The following is a 19309-nucleotide window of genomic DNA, read 5'->3' on the forward strand; positions in this document are numbered from 1 at the left end:
ATTGCCTTTTTGTGACTACGAACAATAAAGACAGGATGCTGAGCTTTCCAAAGCCCAAATCCTGTTCATTTCCGCTCGGACACCCGCAAAAAAGGGGCTACTTTTTACAACCCGGCGCTGGAGCTCGCTTGTTTGTCTCAAATGCATGGCAACAAAGCAAACTGCAGCGAACGGCTAGACGTCTGGCCTAAATGACTTTATGGTTCTATTAGACGGAGCTGCAAAAGAGCTGTTCAAAAGAGTCATGCGCACTATCAGTGAAATTTCGACCCCCCTCACGCCCTTCTTACGGACCAGCTGCAATCCACCCACTCTTTCAGCTGCACTTCATGATATAAGTGCTCAATTAGGTGTACATTAGATGTGAAAAGAGTACATCGTTGCTATGCACCAACAAGCATAACAAAGGAGAAAATGTGCCACTAAAGGCTCCTATTCAAATATTGGTAATATTTGGCAGATGATATTCACGCAAAATGGCGACCCAGTGACGTGATGAACAAATCAGGACATTTTGTCGACCGGTCCTATTGTTTGTTATCTGATTGGTGGAATCGAGCCAGTTTGTCAGGTAGCAGCGGCCATGTGGACGCTAGATGACGCTGTTGCTCCGCGTTTTGAACGTTCGAGCTGTTGTTGGCGTTCACACTGTGTAGCGTCCACCAAGAGCTTTTTGTGGCCTGTCTTGTAAAAAAGAAGGCAAGACAAAATGACACCCTTGGTCGGCGAGCAGATTTCATGGAGCCGGCCAAAAGCTGAGCTTTCAAATGATTGCTTTACAAACAGCAGTTTAATGGGTGTGGAAACATCTATAAACCCAGTGAACATATTTTTTCTTGAGAGATTTCTTTTATTTTTTACACAAATACAGCAGGATTGCAAATTCCATGATTTAACTGGTTAAAAATCAATGTGTATGAATAGTATAAATATACTGTTTATACAGTAAGCATATATGCATATTTAATATATATGCATATATACTATATCTATATGGAGTGTTTGTGTGTATTACACACCTCAATACAGCGCACACTTTACAGTACTATTTATATTTTCCTATGTAAATACTTTGTATATATATGACTTTTTTCGTCATCATTTGAGCACTGCTCAAATACTGCTTGTAGTCTGATTCTGGCTGATTTTCAGTGTGTCAGTGTGTTTCAAGTCTTTCCAATTTAATATACCATTATCTTTTCAGTTCTTAGTACAATCTTGTTTTTTTCGTAACTTTAAAACGCTCTGAAATATTACAATAAAATACTACAAAAATGTTCAATCTGAAGCGTATATATATATATATATATATGTATATGTATATATATGTATATGTATATATATATGTATATATATGTATATGTATATATATGTATGTATGTGTATATATATATATATATATATATATATATATATATATATATATATAATGCGAACATCTACGCAGTACAATAATAGCCTTCATTGGAATTCCCATATTTGATACAAGAATTATTTATAATGAGGACGATAATGACTTCTTTTTTGTTAACATCAGTGTGTGTTATGTGTGTGTGAGTGTGTATTAGCAGGAGTGATTGGCAATCTGCATATTTATAGAGTGTGAAAGGTCTATAAATTCGCCCTGCGCGCCTTTCATATTTTACGAGGATGTGTATAAAACGTTAGTGGCCTCACAAAAAGCTCGCTGGCATATTTGGACTGCGGAGAGTGAAGGCACCGGGCTCGCCTATGTGAGCGTGGAAGTGGGACTCGCGCGAGTGCTGATTGCAGCTAAGCATCCAGTGTAAAATTTTATGAACTCTTCCACACCGGGAGATTTATCCTCGGTGGCTTTTACGGGGTCATTGAGTGGCACCTACTATTCATAGGTCGTGTTTATATTTGCGTGTGTCAATGTTTTACAGCGCTGGGTGCAAGTGTGCATGCACCTCCCTCGCGTACTCGATTCCACAAGGGCTGTGGCTTGCGTTCTCCCATATTCCTCTACAACTTCATTTTCTGGTGCTGAGTGGCTGTTATGTGTGCGTGTTCCTATATATAGAGGGACTTTGTTGTTTGTTGTGTTCCCACAGTTGAGGCTTATGTGGGTGATAGTCTTTGTCTTGTGAGGCTTTGCAACTGTTTATTAGTGCTCTCGAGCGCCGTTATGTCATTTTGTTGGATTTTTTTTCCATTCTGACTGGATCGGTGACCATGGCTTATTGTTATTATTGTCATCATTGTTCACTCCGGCAACCCACTGGAGGTCAAGTACTACTAAAATGGCGTTTTCTCCTTCAGCGAGCTCACTCCAGGGCAACCGAGCAACAACCACCTCTTATTTTCAAATGTGACCGTGATCAGAAAAGAGTATTCCAGTCAGCTCCTCGCAAGGTGTGCATATACAGTATATACGTATAGGGCCCGCACGCATGTCTGACCGCTATGGAAAAGATGAAGGGGATGGGGAAGGGAGGGGGAGGACGGGGAGGAGGGGGCGCCTACGGTGGGGGTGGGAAGCTAAAAAAAGGAGGAAAAAAAACAGCCGAGAGCACGCAGCGTCTGTGACTGTGCCGGTGGAGCACGCCAAGCTTTAAGTTTAGATAAGACGGACGCACACATGCCATGAGCTGGACTTGAGCCTGCAAAAAGCCGGGAGAAAAAACAACAAGAGGCGGCGGTGGGGGCAACGACAGCAGCAGCAGCAGAAGAAGCAGAAGAGGCAGCAGCCCACGCAGGGAAGCGAGGCGACAGGCAAGGACACATCAAATACGAGGAAAGGCTCAGCGACAGTGAGCTGCCGTGGATTGTCCGAAGGAGCAGCGTTCCTCCAGTTCCGGTTTTGTCTGTCGTGCGTGCGCCGCGAGCGAGCTGGGACCCCAAACAAAAGGCTGCCGTCACCCACCGTAACGGAGGTCTTCCACAGCCCCGAGAACGAGAGAGAGAGAGGGAGAGAGTGAGAGCGAGAGTGAGGGAGAGAGGCGCACCGCTGGATGCAAAAACAAACATGAGCTCCTATTTTGTCAACCCTCTTTTCTCCAAGTACAAAGGCGGTGAGTCCCTGGAGCCAACTTACTACGACTGCAGGTTCCCACAGAGCGTCGCCCGCAGCCATACGCTGGTTTACGGACCCGGAGCGGCCGCGCCGGGCTTCCAGCACCCGTCTCACCATGTGCAGGACTTTTTCCACCACGGCACCACCGGCATCTCCAACCCGGGCTACCAGCAGAACCCGTGTGCCCTGGCGTGCCACGGCGACGCTGGTAAATTTTACGGATACGAAGCCCTGCCCCGGCAAACGCTTTACGGCAACCAGCAAGACGCGAGCCTGGCGCAGTACCCGGACTGTAAATCGTCGGCAGGTTCGAACCCTGGAGAAGGACAAGGCCACTTAAATCAAAGCACCTCTCCCAGCCTTATGTTCCCATGGATGAGACCCCACGGTGAGCCGCTACGTTATTACCATTGACGATAATGATTCAACCAACATTGTGCGTATGTGTGTGTGTGTGTGTGTGTGCGTGTGTGCGTGTGTGTAGCTATAGCTCAATACTTGGGACCTGCGTGTGTATGTATCTGTGTTTGCGAGCAAATCATACCGAGAACATGTAGAGGCGGCACTGCACTGCAGCACATGTCCATGCAGCTCACATTTACTGATGAGAGCATGACAGCCAATTATTTGTCCTCATGCGATATTTCACAATGGAGCGTAGAGTCAAATGTTCAAACGGATGCACATTCGTTATATATTCACTATCAAACGTATTAAGGATTTTAAAAAAATATGTGTGGGCCATCTATAAACACTGTACGTTCAATTCTGGCAACGGATGTCATTAAATCTATATGCCTGCCAGTTTAATAATGTCTTGTCAACACAAAGCTTCATTTATTGATGGATTGATTGATATATTTTCCTCTCCAAGCACCAGGACGACGCAATGGCAGGCAAACCTACAGCCGCTACCAAACTCTGGAACTGGAGAAGGAGTTCCTCTTCAACCCTTACCTGACCCGTAAGAGGAGGATCGAGGTATCTCACGCTCTCAGCCTGACTGAGCGACAGGTGAAGATCTGGTTCCAGAACCGGCGAATGAAGTGGAAAAAGGAGAATAACAAGGACAAGTTTCCGGGTCAGAGGGGAGAAGCTGAGGCTGAAGAAGAAGGCAACGAGGACGGTGAAGTGGAAGAGGGGGAAGAAAAGGACGCGGAAGAGCGAGAGGAGAGCAAGGAGTGATTTTATGGTCCTTTTTATGGTTATATGGCTGAAAAAGAGTAGGAAAAAAAGAGAGGGAAAAGTCTCATAAACAGAACCGGAGTTGCGAGAGCGTCATTTTCACGACCACCCTTTCTTTCATTTTATCAAGTGGAATCACTACAATATTCCTGTCATCATGAGGCACATTTCTGCATTTTTCACAATTAAAAAAACAAACAAAACATCTCCCAATTCGATATTCTGTTTGAAATAACTGCTGCCCTTTCAAAAACGAAATAAAAAGGAAATACAACGCATGTTAGATCAAAAATGGCCTAGCTATTTTTTTAGGAGGGTGGGGTCAACTGTATCAAGTTTAAACGCTCTGCAAACTGTAAATAGACACACAAAGAAAATAAGTCGCCTAATAAACTCAATGGAGGGTTTTTAGTGCCGTGCTCAGTCATCACCGCAGCAGTTTGTACAAAGCACCCACTTTTATGGCTATTGTTATTATTATTGTTAGTGTTTTAGTCGTTTTCTTTCCACGCAGTGGCCTCAAAACAGCCACGAGCTCCTCCTCACACGATTTAGTTGCAGGGAGGATGACCAGGGAATTGCAATCGTTTGAAATCCTTGATGCTACCTTAACCTGGGCACAATTGCAATAGAGATTTCTGAAGAAAGAGATTTCAGAAGACACACACACATACACACACGAATCTTGTATGATTAAGTTATGAATATGATGTAGCATTTACCCAGTACTTGTTGAATACATTTTTTTGTGTCTTGGGAAGACAATTTAGCTCGAAGCCAAGCAAAGCAACAAAGAGATTGTTACAATGCAGGCACTACCTAAAAAATAGGAGCCTAAAGACCCCCTTCCTTCCGCGTGGGAAGGTGGCACGGCTCTGGACGAATGACAAACTAGTTCCCCAACAACTAAAACTGCCTATACAACGCACATTGACTGCGCAAACTTGCAGCAATTACAACGAGTTTCCTTTTGGATTTGAACGTGCTAGTGAAATAGAGTAGTTTTCTTTCTTTTTTTTTTGCACTGAATATAACCCTTATGTACGTCTTGTTATATATTGATGTTAACAGTTATGCTCGTTCCTGGTGTTTCTCCTGTGAAAGACGACATTGTGTTCTGCCATTGATGTAAAATCACAAATAAAGATGATGGCTCACAATCTTTTCGATGTGTTTTCTTTTTTATTACAGCCTGCAATTGATGCCTCCATTCTCTATTTTTCCCCACTCTCTTTGTCACACAACCCCCACACTCACACACCAAAATATATGCATGAATAACGCCTAAGGCTCCCCACTTTATACAGTTTTTAAATGGTATCCCTTTAGATGGCGTGATATCACACAAACACATACGGATGGAAGCGTGTTTGCAATATATAAACGTGAACACAAAAATCTGTTTTAGCCGGTTGAAAATAAACAAATCCACGTCATAAGAAATCACCTGCGTTTATTTATTTTTAAATTTGCCTTTTGTTTCGTTTTCCCAGCATGTAAACTGTCCAAAGCCTTTCCCTGCTTGATGAATCCCTTTAATAATAGGAAGATAAAAAAAATTAAAAAAACTTCCTCACTTAGGGGAGCATTTTTTAATGAATCTTGGGATTAATAATATTTGTGATGAATAAACACCAATGTCTAATTAACAACTATGAGAGAAGATTTTAGAATATAGCAAGAGAAAGGTTTGCCATGGGGCACCACAATTTGCAAAACGTGTCAAACTAAAGCCTTCTGATTTCATGGTAACAACAGCAAAGACGTTTGAGACGTTTTAGAGCGTGAGCAAAATTATGGAGCTATATTTAGCATTACAATTATGCTATTTTATTAAATAGGACCAATTTACTTAACGTTATTTGAGTGCTTTTATATAGCGAAATGCTAAAAAATAAAAATAAAACGTGTTTCTAGTATTATTTCCTTTGTTGTGACACTTGAAAAACATTTCTTAATGAAGTATACATTTACTCGACGTACATTGTTATATGGGTCTAGACCAGTTAAAATTGATGCATATACTGTGCCTGAAAAATGTTACATTAATGCCAGGAATAAAAGTATCCTGCTCTAACATAAAATTATCCTTGTATAAAGATATATAAACGATAGCATGGCTTTAGAACGAATTTAACAGCAATATATCAATTTCAGTCTTAATATATCCTAAAGAAACAAAATAGGTACATTAAAATGTCGTCTAATATATTCCCGTTTCCTCAGCCGTCCGGATCTAAAGGAAATCGTGTATGTGGTCTATGTAGGAAAAAAAATATGACCAAACGAACATATTTGAAACATTTTATTATTGTATGTTATTTTATTAGGGGGTTGGAAAATGATTGCACATTACCGCTAGTGACATTATTTCAGGTTTCACCCGCTGATATCCACCTATAGGCTTTTCTTTTCTTTCTTATGCCCCGATCATTTTTATTTTTATTGGGGTTTTTTCTTTGCCCAATTAGCATTAAAATAGCGTCCTTATTTTTGATGTCTTGAGTTTGTACACACCATTCCGGATGTGCGACAACAGTGCTTTGTGTCCAAACCAGCCTATGAATTGCGTCCGCGTTTTCACCAGAGGGTTGACATGAGCACTAAAGTTTAGTGTACCTGTTGTAAAGTTTATTGCTGCACGGTGCAAAGGCGAGGCTGGCTGGCTGGCTGCAGCTTTTTGCGTCTTCAGTGGCTGCGCACAAGCATGTAGGAAAGGCCTAGAAGCACCGAGTCGGCGCTCCTCTGAAATCTTTCGTTTAATTCAGAACGACGTTTTTTTTTTAGTTTTTTTATTTTATTTTATTTTTGGATGCGTGTCGTCAGGTTGGTACCGTCATTCTGAAAATATTATATTTGTTGTATTTGCTGCTGGTTGAATTGAATGTGTGTATTTTGTTCAATTTGGGTTATAATATGCTGATTTTTACGTGGAAAGACTGGGGAATATTTGAGAAGTGTTGTTTTGCTTGTCGGGTGTAATATGCCTTGCTTGGCTGTGTTACTGAAGGAAGTGCATGCTAGCATTTTGATGGTGATTTTATTTCACACAGCAACACGAGTTTATTTGAGCAGTCCAGGCAGTGCAGCTTGTTGATTGGGCAGCTTTAGTCATGTGTTCAAGGCCTTGGATTTATTCTAATTTCACTCAATGTTTGCCCAGCATTGTGGTTCTTTCTTTATACTAACGCCACACTTTCCTTAATACTGTATTCTATTTGCAATATGCAATTAAGTGTATCAACTACTGAAGATTCCCTGATGTGATTTGACAACAAACGTCAGCATCAGTGTTCCTTTTTTCTTCTTTTCTATATTTGCTGCATCGTGGAAAAAAGGGGACTGGCAAAGATGGGTGCAAACATTCCTGGTTGTTAAAGGGAGAAATTTACAGCGGAGTAATAAAAGTTTACGACTCACGGCTCGCTGTGATTGGCCGCAGCGAGCCACGTGGCTCACGCTCTATGAACATGAACTTTATGCTGTTGTCTATTCCCTGCTCCTTCCTTTCAATCGGCAGCAGAGCAGGCTGCACCGGTGTAAAAGCTTCCTTTTTTCTCCTCTAGAAGCCGCAGAAGCTGAGCATGTGCCGCCCTTTTGGACGCTCCTTCCCGTTCGCTTCGCCCTCCGCTTCCTGGTGGAGGGGTGGGGGGTGTCGACGCGCGTGGGGACAGCCTCCGCGTCTTGCGGCGTCGCTCCCTCCGGAAGAGGCGAGCAAGACGAGCTGCAAAAAAAGACTTTGTCACGCGGCATCGTCCCAGCCTGAACGTGCGTGAAAGACACCGTGCAAGGCGGCCAACATGGAGCACCGGAGGAGCCCCCGCGGAGACACAGGTAGGACTGCGCCCCCTCCCTTCCTCTCTTCCCCTCTCTCTCTCTCAGTTTCTCCCTCTCTCTCTCCCCCTCCCTCTCTGTCTCTCTCGCTCTGCTGTTTGTGGCCTCGCGGATGATGGCAGATGTGTGTGACATGTCAGCAATTTCCGTGGCTTCCAAGTGTATGTGCGTGACATGAGGGACATTGCCACCATTGCACCCACTTTTTAAAATGACTGTTAAGACAGAGGGATGAGTCGCAAATCCATTTTGACTGGGAGGTGGTGAAAGCAAATGTCAGTAATCGTCATCAATTGGACGTCTGTTGCCGTCAATGGCAGCGAAACATGGCCAGTCTCTCCAACCCTCCCAGGCAAACTGAATTAGACGTCTATCACTGTCAATGGCAGCTAATCGATAGTTGTTGTTTTTGTTGTTGTTATTGATGTGCTTACCTGGAAGTGTTTGTTGATAGGTTGTTGTGCACCATGCACAGACACAAACTCACGTGCACGCACGCGCAAACGGACATTAATTGCACTTGCCCACAGCGCCTCCTAGCGACCGGCTGTTGATGCGTGTGGGCGGGGCGGATGTTTTTGAAGGCTGCTTGCTGCTTTACTGCGGATGTCAGCTGACCTACTTGTGTTTGTCTGGTTACCAAATGCTGATTTCAGGAGAAGCCCTGTTTTTTGATATTGACATGGGAGATGCCGGCATCTGCAAGGACAAGATTGTCGCTTGTAAACCTTTTGTGTCATATTATTCATTGTCATTTGTATTTAATAAGAGTTGAAATCGGCGGTAAAGTGAATAGAAAGTGCGCATGTGTGTGAGGGGAGCTACACATAACATTTGAAATCCCAGCAAATAAAATGTATACATGTGTGTATAGTTTATGTAGAAGGGACTGCAAATGCGGTAAGAATAAACTCCTAACAGTGAGTGTCCTGATAGTTGACTAGGCTACAAAATTTCAAATATTAATTAATATGACATTAGAATTGTATAGCTGTTTTGTGTGGTACGCTTAAAAAATATAGGACATTCACCACTAAACATACAGTTCACCACTGAAGTGTAATCTGTTATATAATATTTTTTGTGTCATCTGAATTTATTAGGGTTTACAGTATACAACATTATCGTCATTCCAATGTTTTTCCTTGACGGAGGTAGTAAAAAAATCCCAGCACACACGTTTGACTAGCAGCTGCAACCGTGTGTTATATGCGTGTGTGTGTGTGCGTGCGTGTGTGTGTGTGTGTGTGTGTGTGTGTGTGTGTGTGTGTGTGTGTGTGTGTGTGTGTGTGTGTGTGACATTCAGCCTCATTTTGCGTATAAAACCAAACCAATATCATGAATACAATTTTCTTGTATCGTACAAAATTGTACCAAGCCCACATTGCATGTGTGTGAACACTTTTATTTTACCGTGTGCACAGACGACAGTAATTGTTGGAAAAAAACTCTTTTGTGTGTGCGAGTTTTCGCCGAAAATCCACAATCGCATTGCAAAAATAAAGATATAAAAAATATTTATTGTCCAATCCTGCTTCTGAAGCCTCGTTAATCCTTGCGAGCTGTTGCAGTTTGCTGTCCCCTCGCGACGTTCTTTTGCTCTAATGGTCCACTTGTGTGCCTGCACACAGAAGCAAATAGTCCATTTGAATGTAGTTCCATTTTACAGTGCGGCTCAGTTTGGAGTAGAAAGAGGCAATGTTTCGTGCTCTTAAGTGAAGGTTCATTGAAGTCCAACATCTGTCCCCATCACCACATTTAGAACTCCCGACAGTCTCAAAGTTTTGGCCCACTAATGGTCCTAATTTATGACGTGTGTATCAACACGGGCACTCGCTTCCTGAGTACATAACGAGCAAAAAAGTCGAACACTTCCGGACATAATTGGGCCAACCTGCGACGGTAAAGTGCCTATAGATGCCTTTACATTGTTAGAACGGGAATTAGTCCTGATTAGTACGGGGAAGACGAGGGGAAAACAGCGGGGCTTACGAGCTTTAAACTGCTCGGCTGCGTTTTAATCATGACAGATCATGTCCAAATTATATAGTCGCCATACAACTAACAAAATAGTCAGGCTTGTTAAATCAGAGGGTAAAAATCACCCCTTTTAAAATCGGGCCCAGCTGGCCGTTCGTTAATTTAAAGCATCGATGATATCCTAATGAGGAGGACAATATTTTTAGAAAAATACAAGGTGATATTACCGTGCCCTTCTCGTCTCGTGTTTTTATTTTTATTTGTGGTTGTTGTCTTTGTGTGAAATTGAAGCAAAAGGCAGCTCGGGTGCAGCTCAAGCCGCCATGTGATGGGCCGCAATAAAACACTAAAACACGAGGAAAGAATGACCTTTGGAATTGTGCACAGTGGCACAACCTCTTCTGCATTCCACACTCAGTGCACACATTGCCTTCACTCTTCTGCTTTATTTACAGCCCAAACTTTACAAGCTGCCTTGTTTAGAGATATTAAAAACACCGTTTTAATGTCTTCATCCTAATTTATATTTAGTCAGATGTGAAAAACGATGAAAGAAATACGCAAGACTGCAACGCACACTATTTTTGCTCTTGTTGTTTTTATTAACATTTCATGGTGCCTCTTGCAAACATTTGCTGCGAACGCGGATGGTCACATATGGCCACAAAAAGGTGAAGGAGAGGAAGGAAGGTTTTATGACGAGTCACTTCCTCGTCTTTGTTGCCTCTTTTGTGGCTTTTCAGCCTTCCAAACAACAGGGAAAAAAACTCGTTCAGAAGATCAATGGTTGCCAGGGTATACTTTTTTAAATATAACATGGCCAATTATTAATTCCCAGTGTTGCAAAAATATTATTAGTAGGTATTACAATTGCATACCGTTTTAAAGAAGCAATGTCTTTAGAACCTAAATCAAATATACATAATTATTATATGTGATGAAAATTGCATTAAACACCACACACAAAATATTTGCTTAGCCCCCAAATTTTAAATTAAGGTTAAATAAAAGGTTGCCTAGCCCCCAAATATTAGGTTATGGTTAAATAAAAGGTTGCCTAGCCCCCAAATATTAGGTTATGGTTAAATAAAAGGCAAAGCATATAATTATTTCACAAAATCCAAATTTCCCACTTTTACCTGAACTGGCCAATTAAAAATGACAGTTTGTTACCTAGAAATTTTACATTTACTCATTTTTTACAGTGCTGTTGAAAAGTGATCGTTAACATTCTATTTCCTGTTTTCATTGTGGTTGTCAGCTTGACAAGTACAAGAAAAATCCTTTTAATTCTCTCACAGTCAATTTATCAGGGTAGAACAAAAGTGGGCAGCAATTATAATATCCGTTTGCAGTTGTACAAATGACAGCGTGTGCAAAGACAATCGCTCAAGTTTTACGTGTTGGTGGTGCAATTTCCAAAGCCATTATTTGTCGCTCTGATAATCATCAGTTCGCTCTGGTCCACGTACAGGAATGCACATGCACGCATGAAAAAAGGACAAACAAGCAGCCCTTCGACTCGTTGTGGTTGAATTGAAAATATGAAGGAAAAAAATATTTTTTGGGGCAAGCGTTTTCATATTCTACGATTATCTGGAAATGTGTTAATTAAAGCACTTTGTGTTTTGTTATGATTTTATTTTAATTTAATTTATTTTTACTGCTTCGAGGAAGCTATTGCCCTGTGCTGCATGCAGAGATAGTTGCTAGAGAGCAGGGGAGCGTCACTTGTTTTATTGCCCCACACAGAGAGACCATAAACGCATTCTTGCCGCCTCCCCCTGCTCACTGGAGAAAAAAAAGCTTTGAAAATTGCTCACACGTCCAACAATTGTGGAAACGTTGACGCCACGCTTCAGGATAATATGAAATGTCCATTTTTTATTTGGTGATTGGGGCACGAGTAGGGTATGTTTGTGCGTGTGTGACGATGTGCTTGAGTATATTTTTTGTTTGAAAAAAATGTGCATTTCGGTCACAAGACTAAGATTTCAGGAGGTATTTTATTTGATAATCTCCTTAATGGCTGTTCAGACTCGACTTGAATTTTCAGTGCGTTTATATAGGCGCTCATGCCCCCATTATAGCGTCATCAGTCACAAGTGTACTTATCAGACTTGTTTGGGGGGAAGCGCCTCCTTTCCTTTCTCTTTCTTTCTTTGCCCCCTCGCGTGTCGCATCTCCAGCACAAGAGCAACAAGAAGAGTATTGCGCACGACTTCCACTGTTTATCGGCATTTTGCACTTCATGCTCCAGCTCTCGGGCTACAAGCTACAGTTTCTCCCGCAGTCCCGTCTCGCCATTGGCGGAGCCGGGTCAGCTGACTTTGTCATATTGTCTGCCAGCGAGCCGAGGCTCGGCTATAACGCTCGCCTTTGTGCGTCTTCGCAGGAGATTGCAAATTAATAATATAGAATCGTCCGAGAAGCGGGGAGGCACGCCGCTGTCGGGGGGTTCACCCCGAGGAGGAGAAAGGGAAAAAAAATAGAGAAAAGAAGAGAGAGAAGAGGAGCTTACAGAAAGGTGTGGTTGGTTGACACGCGCGGGAGGGAGATTTAGTGTGGAGGAAGATTGAAAAGAGAAGTGGGGAGAGTTTGGACAAGAGGGTTAGGAGGAGGCAAGGTATGAATTCTTATTTCGCAAACCCGTCGCTCTCGTGCCATTTATCGGGCGGCCAAGAGGTTCTGCCCAACGTGCCCCTCAACTCCAGCACCTATGACACAGTCCGGCATTTCTCGTCGTACGGCGCCGCCGTGAGCCAGAACCACCGGATATACGCCGCCGCGCCGTTCTACTCGCCCCAGGACAACGTGGTGTTCGGCTCCGGCCGGGCTCAGTACGACTATGGCTCCAACGTCTTCCTGCAGGACAAGGACGTGCTGCCCAGCTGCCGGCAGAGCAACCTGCACGCACTCAACGGCGGTGGCGGCGGCGGCGGCTCGCAAAGCCATATGGGCCAAGACTACACGCTGGAGCAAGCCGCCGTCGCCGCCGCCGCTGCCGCCGCCGCCGGTGGCCGGGCGGCCCAGGATCACAAGAGCAACATCCCGATCTACCCGTGGATGCAGCGCATGAACTCACACGGCGGTGAGTTTTACTAGCCGCAAATAAATTAAGGAAATGGGCCCGTTTTACGATATGTCTCACCGAGAGAGTAAGCTACTTTTTATGGCCCCATAAAACATGACTGTATCTCCTTGACTTGGAGATGGGGCCTTTTGCATGTGCAAACAAACAGCTTTCTTTCGTTTAGCCACAACAAACTCTAGTGTGCACTTTTTTGTTGTTGTTGTTGTTGTAAAAACAAAATCGCTTATACAAAGATGTCCTTGACAGATTTAGGGGTCGTTCACAACTTTTTCTTTTAAAATTCGCACCCCCCCATCTCCCCTCACCCCAATCGCACACACTCAAACCACCCCCTCCAAAATCCATATTGAACGGGCCACTTTGTACCTCAGCAGGCGTAGGCTACGGGACGGACAGGCGCAGGGGACGACAGATCTACTCACGCTACCAAACCCTGGAGCTGGAGAAAGAGTTCCACTTCAACCGCTACCTGACGCGCCGCAGACGCATCGAGATCGCCAACGCGCTATGCCTGACCGAGCGCCAGATTAAGATCTGGTTCCAGAACCGTCGCATGAAGTGGAAGAAAGAGAGCAACCTGACGTCTACGGTGGCCGCGGGGGAGTCCACGGCGGCCACGCAAGCGGAGGAACGCGGCGGAGGTGAAGACGCGGTCAAAGAAGACGAGGATGACAAGACCAAGAAGGAATAGTTCCATCCAAAATGGAGAAATTCAACCCCAACATTACTACCTAGAAATGGAGCTGAAAGGGACGACACTGCATGATGGCCCCCCTCCTCGTGTTTATCATACCACAGGGGTGTTGAGCCTTATTAAAAAACAAACAAACAAGCAAAAACATCTTGATAATTTCAGCCACATTCTGAACCTGTGACTCTGGATCACTATTGTTTTTAATGTTATTTTTTTACTTGTATTGTGCAAAAAAAAACAAAAAAAAATCTAATCCCAAGTATTATTAAATCCAATGCCAGTATCAATTATTTATCCGACACGCAAGCCAATGCATCACTGTGAAGTCTCTGCTCACCAAATAGTGTTACGTTAGTCTCGACATTCCACGGAACGAGGGAAGGATTTGGAACTGTAATTTGCTCACAGTGTCATTTACTACTTGAATATATAGATATAGAAATATATACACAGGTCTTGCAGAAACCTGAGTTGCACGATTAGAATCGCACACACACTCGTCCTCATATAAATATGTGCCTGTGCATAGGCCAATGAGACTAACATTATCTTATGCAAATTCTTTAAGGATGAATGTGCTTTAGTTGCTCTGAAATATAGAAAATGCGTAACAGACTTGCGCTTAGGCCCATTTTTTGTTTGACACATTTCCTTGTGAGATATATTTGTACTTTGTCCTCGTTTTTTTATTTGAAAGTTCATGTTTTGTCATAATTGTGTATCGTGGAATAAAATATTTGTAAAACTTGGACTTTTTTGAAATGTCTTTTTGTGGAAACACCATTTCATCATTGTGGTGATTTAAAAAAAAGTCGGGTCGTTTTTCAGTTTTTATTTACTTGGTCACAGTATTCCATAAATACATTATGGAGTAGTAAAATAGTTTCTAGTGGGCAACATAGAACACGCGTTTAATGTTTTCCTTTTTCTTTTTTCTATATTAAACTGCAATAATATTGTCTTGTTGAAAAGGAGCAATAATAAGAATTTAATAGCTCATTTAACAGACTTATGAACATTTTAGTTTTATTAATATTTGTTATGAGACGACAGAGAGCGGATGGGTTTATTTGGGGAGGAGGTCTGGGGTTCGTGTATGTGTGTGTATGTGTGTGTTGGGGAGGGATGGTGGGGGTAACAACCGGGTATACATCCCGGGGCGTCTTGCCCGCTTCCAGACAGCAGATGACGCTCTTGTCTTTCTATGTTGCGTTTTTCGCGAAGGCTTCTCGTGCTCCCAAGCAGCAGCTCAAAGTTTACTGGACACGTTTTCGCTATTCATCAATATATCCCCATTGAGCATCAACGCCAATTTATGACTGGCCAACATGCGCACGTGATCCCATACAAATAGGCCATATTTGGGCAGCGCCCGTTGGATCAAGGATTAAAAAAAAGATACCAAAGGCTACTCCACCTCTAAATCCTGGATTATTTTTTCTTAAAGGAGAGGCTGTTTTTTTCTCTTCCAAACGCAGCTATAGCAAGAAAAGCAATGATCACCGCAAATCGGGGAATAGGTACAACGTGTAGCCGGAGTTAAAAGTAGAACCCGATTTTTTTTTTGTTTATAAGAAATGAGCTCCTATATTGACAGCTGCAGTGTGAGGCAAGCCGGCGAGACAAGTTCCCCAATGTTTAGCTTCGGAGTGGCCGGGCACGGGTCCAGCCTGCGCCTGTACGGAGGCGTCAGCGGTAGCGGCGTCTTTTCCGCCCCTCGATCGGTTCGACGGGACGATATGCAATCGAGCCCGGAGCCTCCGCTACCCCCGGGACCCCCCACCCGAGGCGCTCCGGCCGCGCAGCACTCGGGTGGGCTCTCGGAGAGGAGCGTCAGGTCAAGCGGGCACCGCAGTAGCCAGGACGGCGGCACGAGCGTGGAAAGGGCGCAAAGCGTGTCACGGGACTCGAACGTCGTGGGCCAGGAGCAAGAGCAGCACGGCGAACGCGGACCCCAGATCTACCCGTGGATGACCAAACTGCACATGAGCCACGGTAAAGTTGGTTCTTCTCCTCTCCATGCCATAGCATCTTGCAGACTGCTCCACTTCTTTTCGAGCGGTCCACTTTGCCTCTTGAGTTTTATAGGCCAAACGCAGGAAATAATAAAAACTCGCGGTCATAAATTTTATGACAAAGGCATCCATTGCTCGTAAACCTGCTCTATTACGGCGAAGAGGTGATCCGAAGGCTGATTTATGATTCAGTAATTGGACCACAGGATCAAACTGTGACAAAATTATCAAATAATATTACAGATTCATCTCCCACTATTATTTTCTTGATCGCTTCTTTTGTGCTCCTCCCATCCCAGCATACACACTTTCCATAATCATTCCGGGAGTGTGTGTTTACGTGTTTGAAGCTTTAGCCTTAAATTGAACTCTGGGAAACACCAATGACCACCAATGACCTGACCCTGCGTGGCGTGAACTTTTCACCTCCAAAAGATTTGAATAGGCATGTAGTCTTTTTGCACGCTTGGAGTCACAAGTTGGCTGCAGGCTGCAGATGGACACTGGCCACTTTTACTACAAATGCTTCTGGGGTTTGTCTTAGTTCATATGCAAACATGCCTGCAGCAGGGAAGCAGGCGGTGGCGGCTCCAAATATACAACTGTCCATTAAGGAGCATGTGGAAGTGAAGGGATTCCAACAAGACAATAGTATATATATTCGATATTATTATTGGTACCAAGTCTGGCCTAGGATAGCATTCCTTTAATTTTAGCATAGTTATTTAAAAAAAGGTTATTGTAGTATTATTCGAAAATACAAAAGATTTGTAGAATCATTGAAATTTCACATTTTAGTTTGTTAAATGGAGCAATGTCTACGTATATATGAAAATACACGTGTTTAAATATTTAAATATTAGAACTGTCAATCAAACATTTTTCATTTTCATCAACTTTTGCCTAAATTGCGCAGTGTCAACATATATAGAAATTCTTTTTCATTGTCGTCATTTTCTGCAATTTGATTGATCACAATTGACTACAGATATTTACTTTGCTGCAGTGTTTAGAGTAACTTTAAAAAGGCTGATGCAAGAACTTCTGCTATTTTTCTTGTTCATTGTAACTTCAACGAACGTACTGCATTCTATTTAATGTATGCAGTGTTTCTTTGCAAACACCTTATACGAAATAGGTTAGAAAGTAAGAGTTAGCTGTACTAAAATTGTGCAATTATTTTTGTTTTTGATTGGCATTTAGATTTTAAACACTCATGACACATTTTTTATTGTGCATGGCTTAGTTCCCAACTTGCGCCGAATGTAGCATGACAACAATAATGTATGTAGACATTAGACACAGCCATCTGTGATTTTATACTGTCACTACAAAAAAGCCAAATTAATAATTGCCTCAATCAAAAGTGTTTGTATCTCGATACCATCTAATGTACTTAGTGGTTGCCATGGTCAGCATCAGGCATCTAAGCCATTTGAAGTGAGTGGAGGCTGGTAGTGAATCATATGACAATATTTCGAGATTTTAAAAAGTTAATTCAAGAGCCTTTGATCAATTTAGCATATAACATATCACCAGAAAAATAAATACGTTTCAAAAAGCAATTATTTTTTACCATTTCGTTCAAACATCTGATATTTCAAAGCAAACCAATTATTTTAACCTAAAAGCAATTCAAAAGTTGTTTTAAAATGATTTGAGGGGGGAAAAACTTATCACGATTAATATATCGTTGTACCCTGACAAATATCAAACATTAATGTCTGGTTGAAAGTCTGATTGGACATCTGGCCCTGTCATTGCCACTCACAATGTACATTTTAGAGCAACTTGATCTTGAATTTTCAAACTTTGTCAGCCAAAGACTGGCGATAGCTAACTTCTTTTTACACTGCGGCAGAATCGGAGGGCAAGCGTTCCAGGACGAGCTACACTCGCTACCAGACTCTGGAGCTGGAGAAGGAGTTCCACTTCAACCGCTACCTGAGCCGCCGGAGGCGCATCGAGATCGCGCACACGCTATGCCTGAACGAACGGCAGATCAAGATCTGGTTCCAAAACCGCCGAATGAAATGGAAGAAAGACTCTAAAATAAAAGTGAAGGAATAGAGGGGAAGCGCTTCGACAGTGCACAGCACGACAATGCAAAGAGCTGTCTGACCTCCAGATGAACTGCAGCGAGCAATGACATCATGACACCGCCCTGTGGCTCTTCATCAACAATTATGTGTCACTGGTTGCAGTTTGGGATCCAATCTATTGACTAGGGTTCACTTTGATCAATTGTCTTCTGTTGCTAAATCGAATTCGGAGCCCAATGCGACGATAAGTCCACTTTGGATACATCAGGCTTAGACATTGTTGGTCCAATCATCCATGTTCTTAATTGGGATAAGAACAAGGATGAACCGTCATCACGTGCTCCAAATGTTTGGTCCACTCCACACACAAGGGGGGGAAAAGAATCCTAGAAACGTTTTAACCAGTAGTCCATGTAACGTTGAATTTGTTTTAGTTAGTGACCTGACTTGTCTTTGTGAATGACTGAATTAATGTTTGTAACCAAGAATGATCAAGTGATGCAAAAAAAGTTGCCTGCATAATTGATAAAGCTTGATTGTTAAATATAACCAATAAACTTATGACACACGAGTGTATCTGCGTCGTTTCTGTCGTGACGTCGTTGGCTTTGTGTTACGTTACAATATTAACGCAATTGTCATTTTTCCCACAACATGACCTTTTTTAATGACATAACCCAAGGTATAACATTTCATCTGCTGCTATTTCAAGTCATCTATGGAAGCCGACTTTACACTCATTCGCGCTACGAAGTTTAAGGTCCTCATAAAAGTTTATTGCCCCCCGTTTCCAGACAGACTGTTTCCTGTTTTGTCAGGAGAAGGAAGGGAAGCCCTCGCCTGTGATAATACAACCCCCTCCTTCCCAAACAACGACGTGGATGCAAAAGTCTGCTATGTCACCAAATGGCGTCCTATACAACAATTGCATGACGATTAACAGAATTTAGTCGAAACACTATATGAGATACCCCACCCTCTCAAGCAGATACCCCAAGATTTATAAGGAATAAAATGATACAAATTAAATGGACTCACCTAACAACACCTTCTGCAAGTTCCTGCTTGCTCAGAAGAATATTTGCGTCCACTTCGTCCCTTGTTTTCGCTCTCTTGGGCCTCACGCGCAGGCCTGTATGTTGCAATGGATTGAATCCCCCCTCTTTCCGCCCAGTGTCTTCTTTTAGGGTATTTTAAAGTTTACAAGGTTACATATGCCAATTGCCCGGAGCAGGCTCTGTGAATGGTGCTTGGGAAGCACGTGGTGTCATTTAAGTGGCTTTTATGGCCTGCAAGAGCTGACAAACCTTCGATATATACACATCATATAAATCGCAAGTGGCCGGCAACAGCAGCTGCCTCCTGCAGGCACGCACGCGCCTCATTTTGGGTCGCCGAGGGTCTGTGGAACCCGCACTCATGTGAATG

The 19309-nt window shown here is 43.0% G+C and overlaps 4 protein-coding genes across 5 annotated transcripts in view; all 4 read left to right on the plus strand.

Annotated features, from left to right (window-relative positions):
* LOC144072096 (homeobox protein Hox-C10a-like) overlaps window positions 1–19309 on the plus strand; it is a 49793-nt gene that overhangs the window by 10986 nt on the left and 19498 nt on the right. The window contains exon 3 of the mRNA XM_077597548.1: window positions 7789–8056. The gene's annotated coding sequence lies outside the window, so the exon portion shown is untranslated. The remainder of the gene's footprint in view (window positions 1–7788; window positions 8057–19309) is intronic.
* hoxc8a (homeobox C8a) lies at window positions 2543–5382 on the plus strand. The gene is made up of 2 exons (XM_077597551.1): window positions 2543–3425; window positions 3912–5382. Exons 1-2 carry the CDS (start codon window positions 2990–2992, stop codon window positions 4220–4222), a joined length of 747 nt encoding a protein of 248 aa, XP_077453677.1. The 5' UTR covers window positions 2543–2989; the 3' UTR covers window positions 4223–5382.
* hoxc6a (homeobox C6a) lies at window positions 11156–14575 on the plus strand. Of its 2 annotated transcripts, none has more exons than XM_077597549.1 (2): window positions 11156–13127; window positions 13502–14575. In XM_077597549.1, the coding sequence occupies exons 1-2, from the start codon at window positions 12665–12667 to the stop codon at window positions 13819–13821; spliced, it is 783 nt and encodes a 260-aa protein (XP_077453675.1). In that variant the 5' UTR covers window positions 11156–12664; the 3' UTR covers window positions 13822–14575. The 2 variants fall into 2 exon arrangements, with proteins under 2 accessions (XP_077453675.1, XP_077453676.1); XM_077597550.1 differs by having other exon boundaries at window positions 13505–14575.
* Window positions 15134–18418, plus strand: hoxc5a (homeobox C5a). Its single transcript, XM_077598305.1, has 2 exons — window positions 15134–15819; window positions 17701–18418. Exons 1-2 carry the CDS (start codon window positions 15402–15404, stop codon window positions 17907–17909), a joined length of 627 nt encoding a protein of 208 aa, XP_077454431.1. The 5' UTR covers window positions 15134–15401; the 3' UTR covers window positions 17910–18418.

This window comes from Stigmatopora argus, chromosome 1 (assembly GCF_051989625.1).
Source record: "Stigmatopora argus isolate UIUO_Sarg chromosome 1, RoL_Sarg_1.0, whole genome shotgun sequence".
Taxonomy (NCBI): Eukaryota; Metazoa; Chordata; class Actinopteri; order Syngnathiformes; family Syngnathidae; genus Stigmatopora; species Stigmatopora argus.

Excerpts from the sequence above, each read along its gene's own strand:
- hoxc8a (XM_077597551.1), top strand. The coding sequence starts at position 2,990 with ATGAGCTCCTATTTTGTCAACCCTCTTTTCTCCAAGTACAAAGGCGGT. Across the intron at positions 3,426-3,911 it reads CCCATGGATGAGACCCCACG|CACCAGGACGACGCAATGGC; the intron begins GTGAGCCGCTAC and ends TTCCTCTCCAAG.
- hoxc6a (XM_077597549.1), top strand. The coding sequence starts at position 12,665 with ATGAATTCTTATTTCGCAAACCCGTCGCTCTCGTGCCATTTATCGGGC. Across the intron at positions 13,128-13,501 it reads GCGCATGAACTCACACGGCG|CAGGCGTAGGCTACGGGACG; the intron begins GTGAGTTTTACT and ends TTTGTACCTCAG.
- hoxc5a (XM_077598305.1), top strand. The coding sequence starts at position 15,402 with ATGAGCTCCTATATTGACAGCTGCAGTGTGAGGCAAGCCGGCGAGACA. Across the intron at positions 15,820-17,700 it reads CAAACTGCACATGAGCCACG|AATCGGAGGGCAAGCGTTCC; the intron begins GTAAAGTTGGTT and ends ACACTGCGGCAG.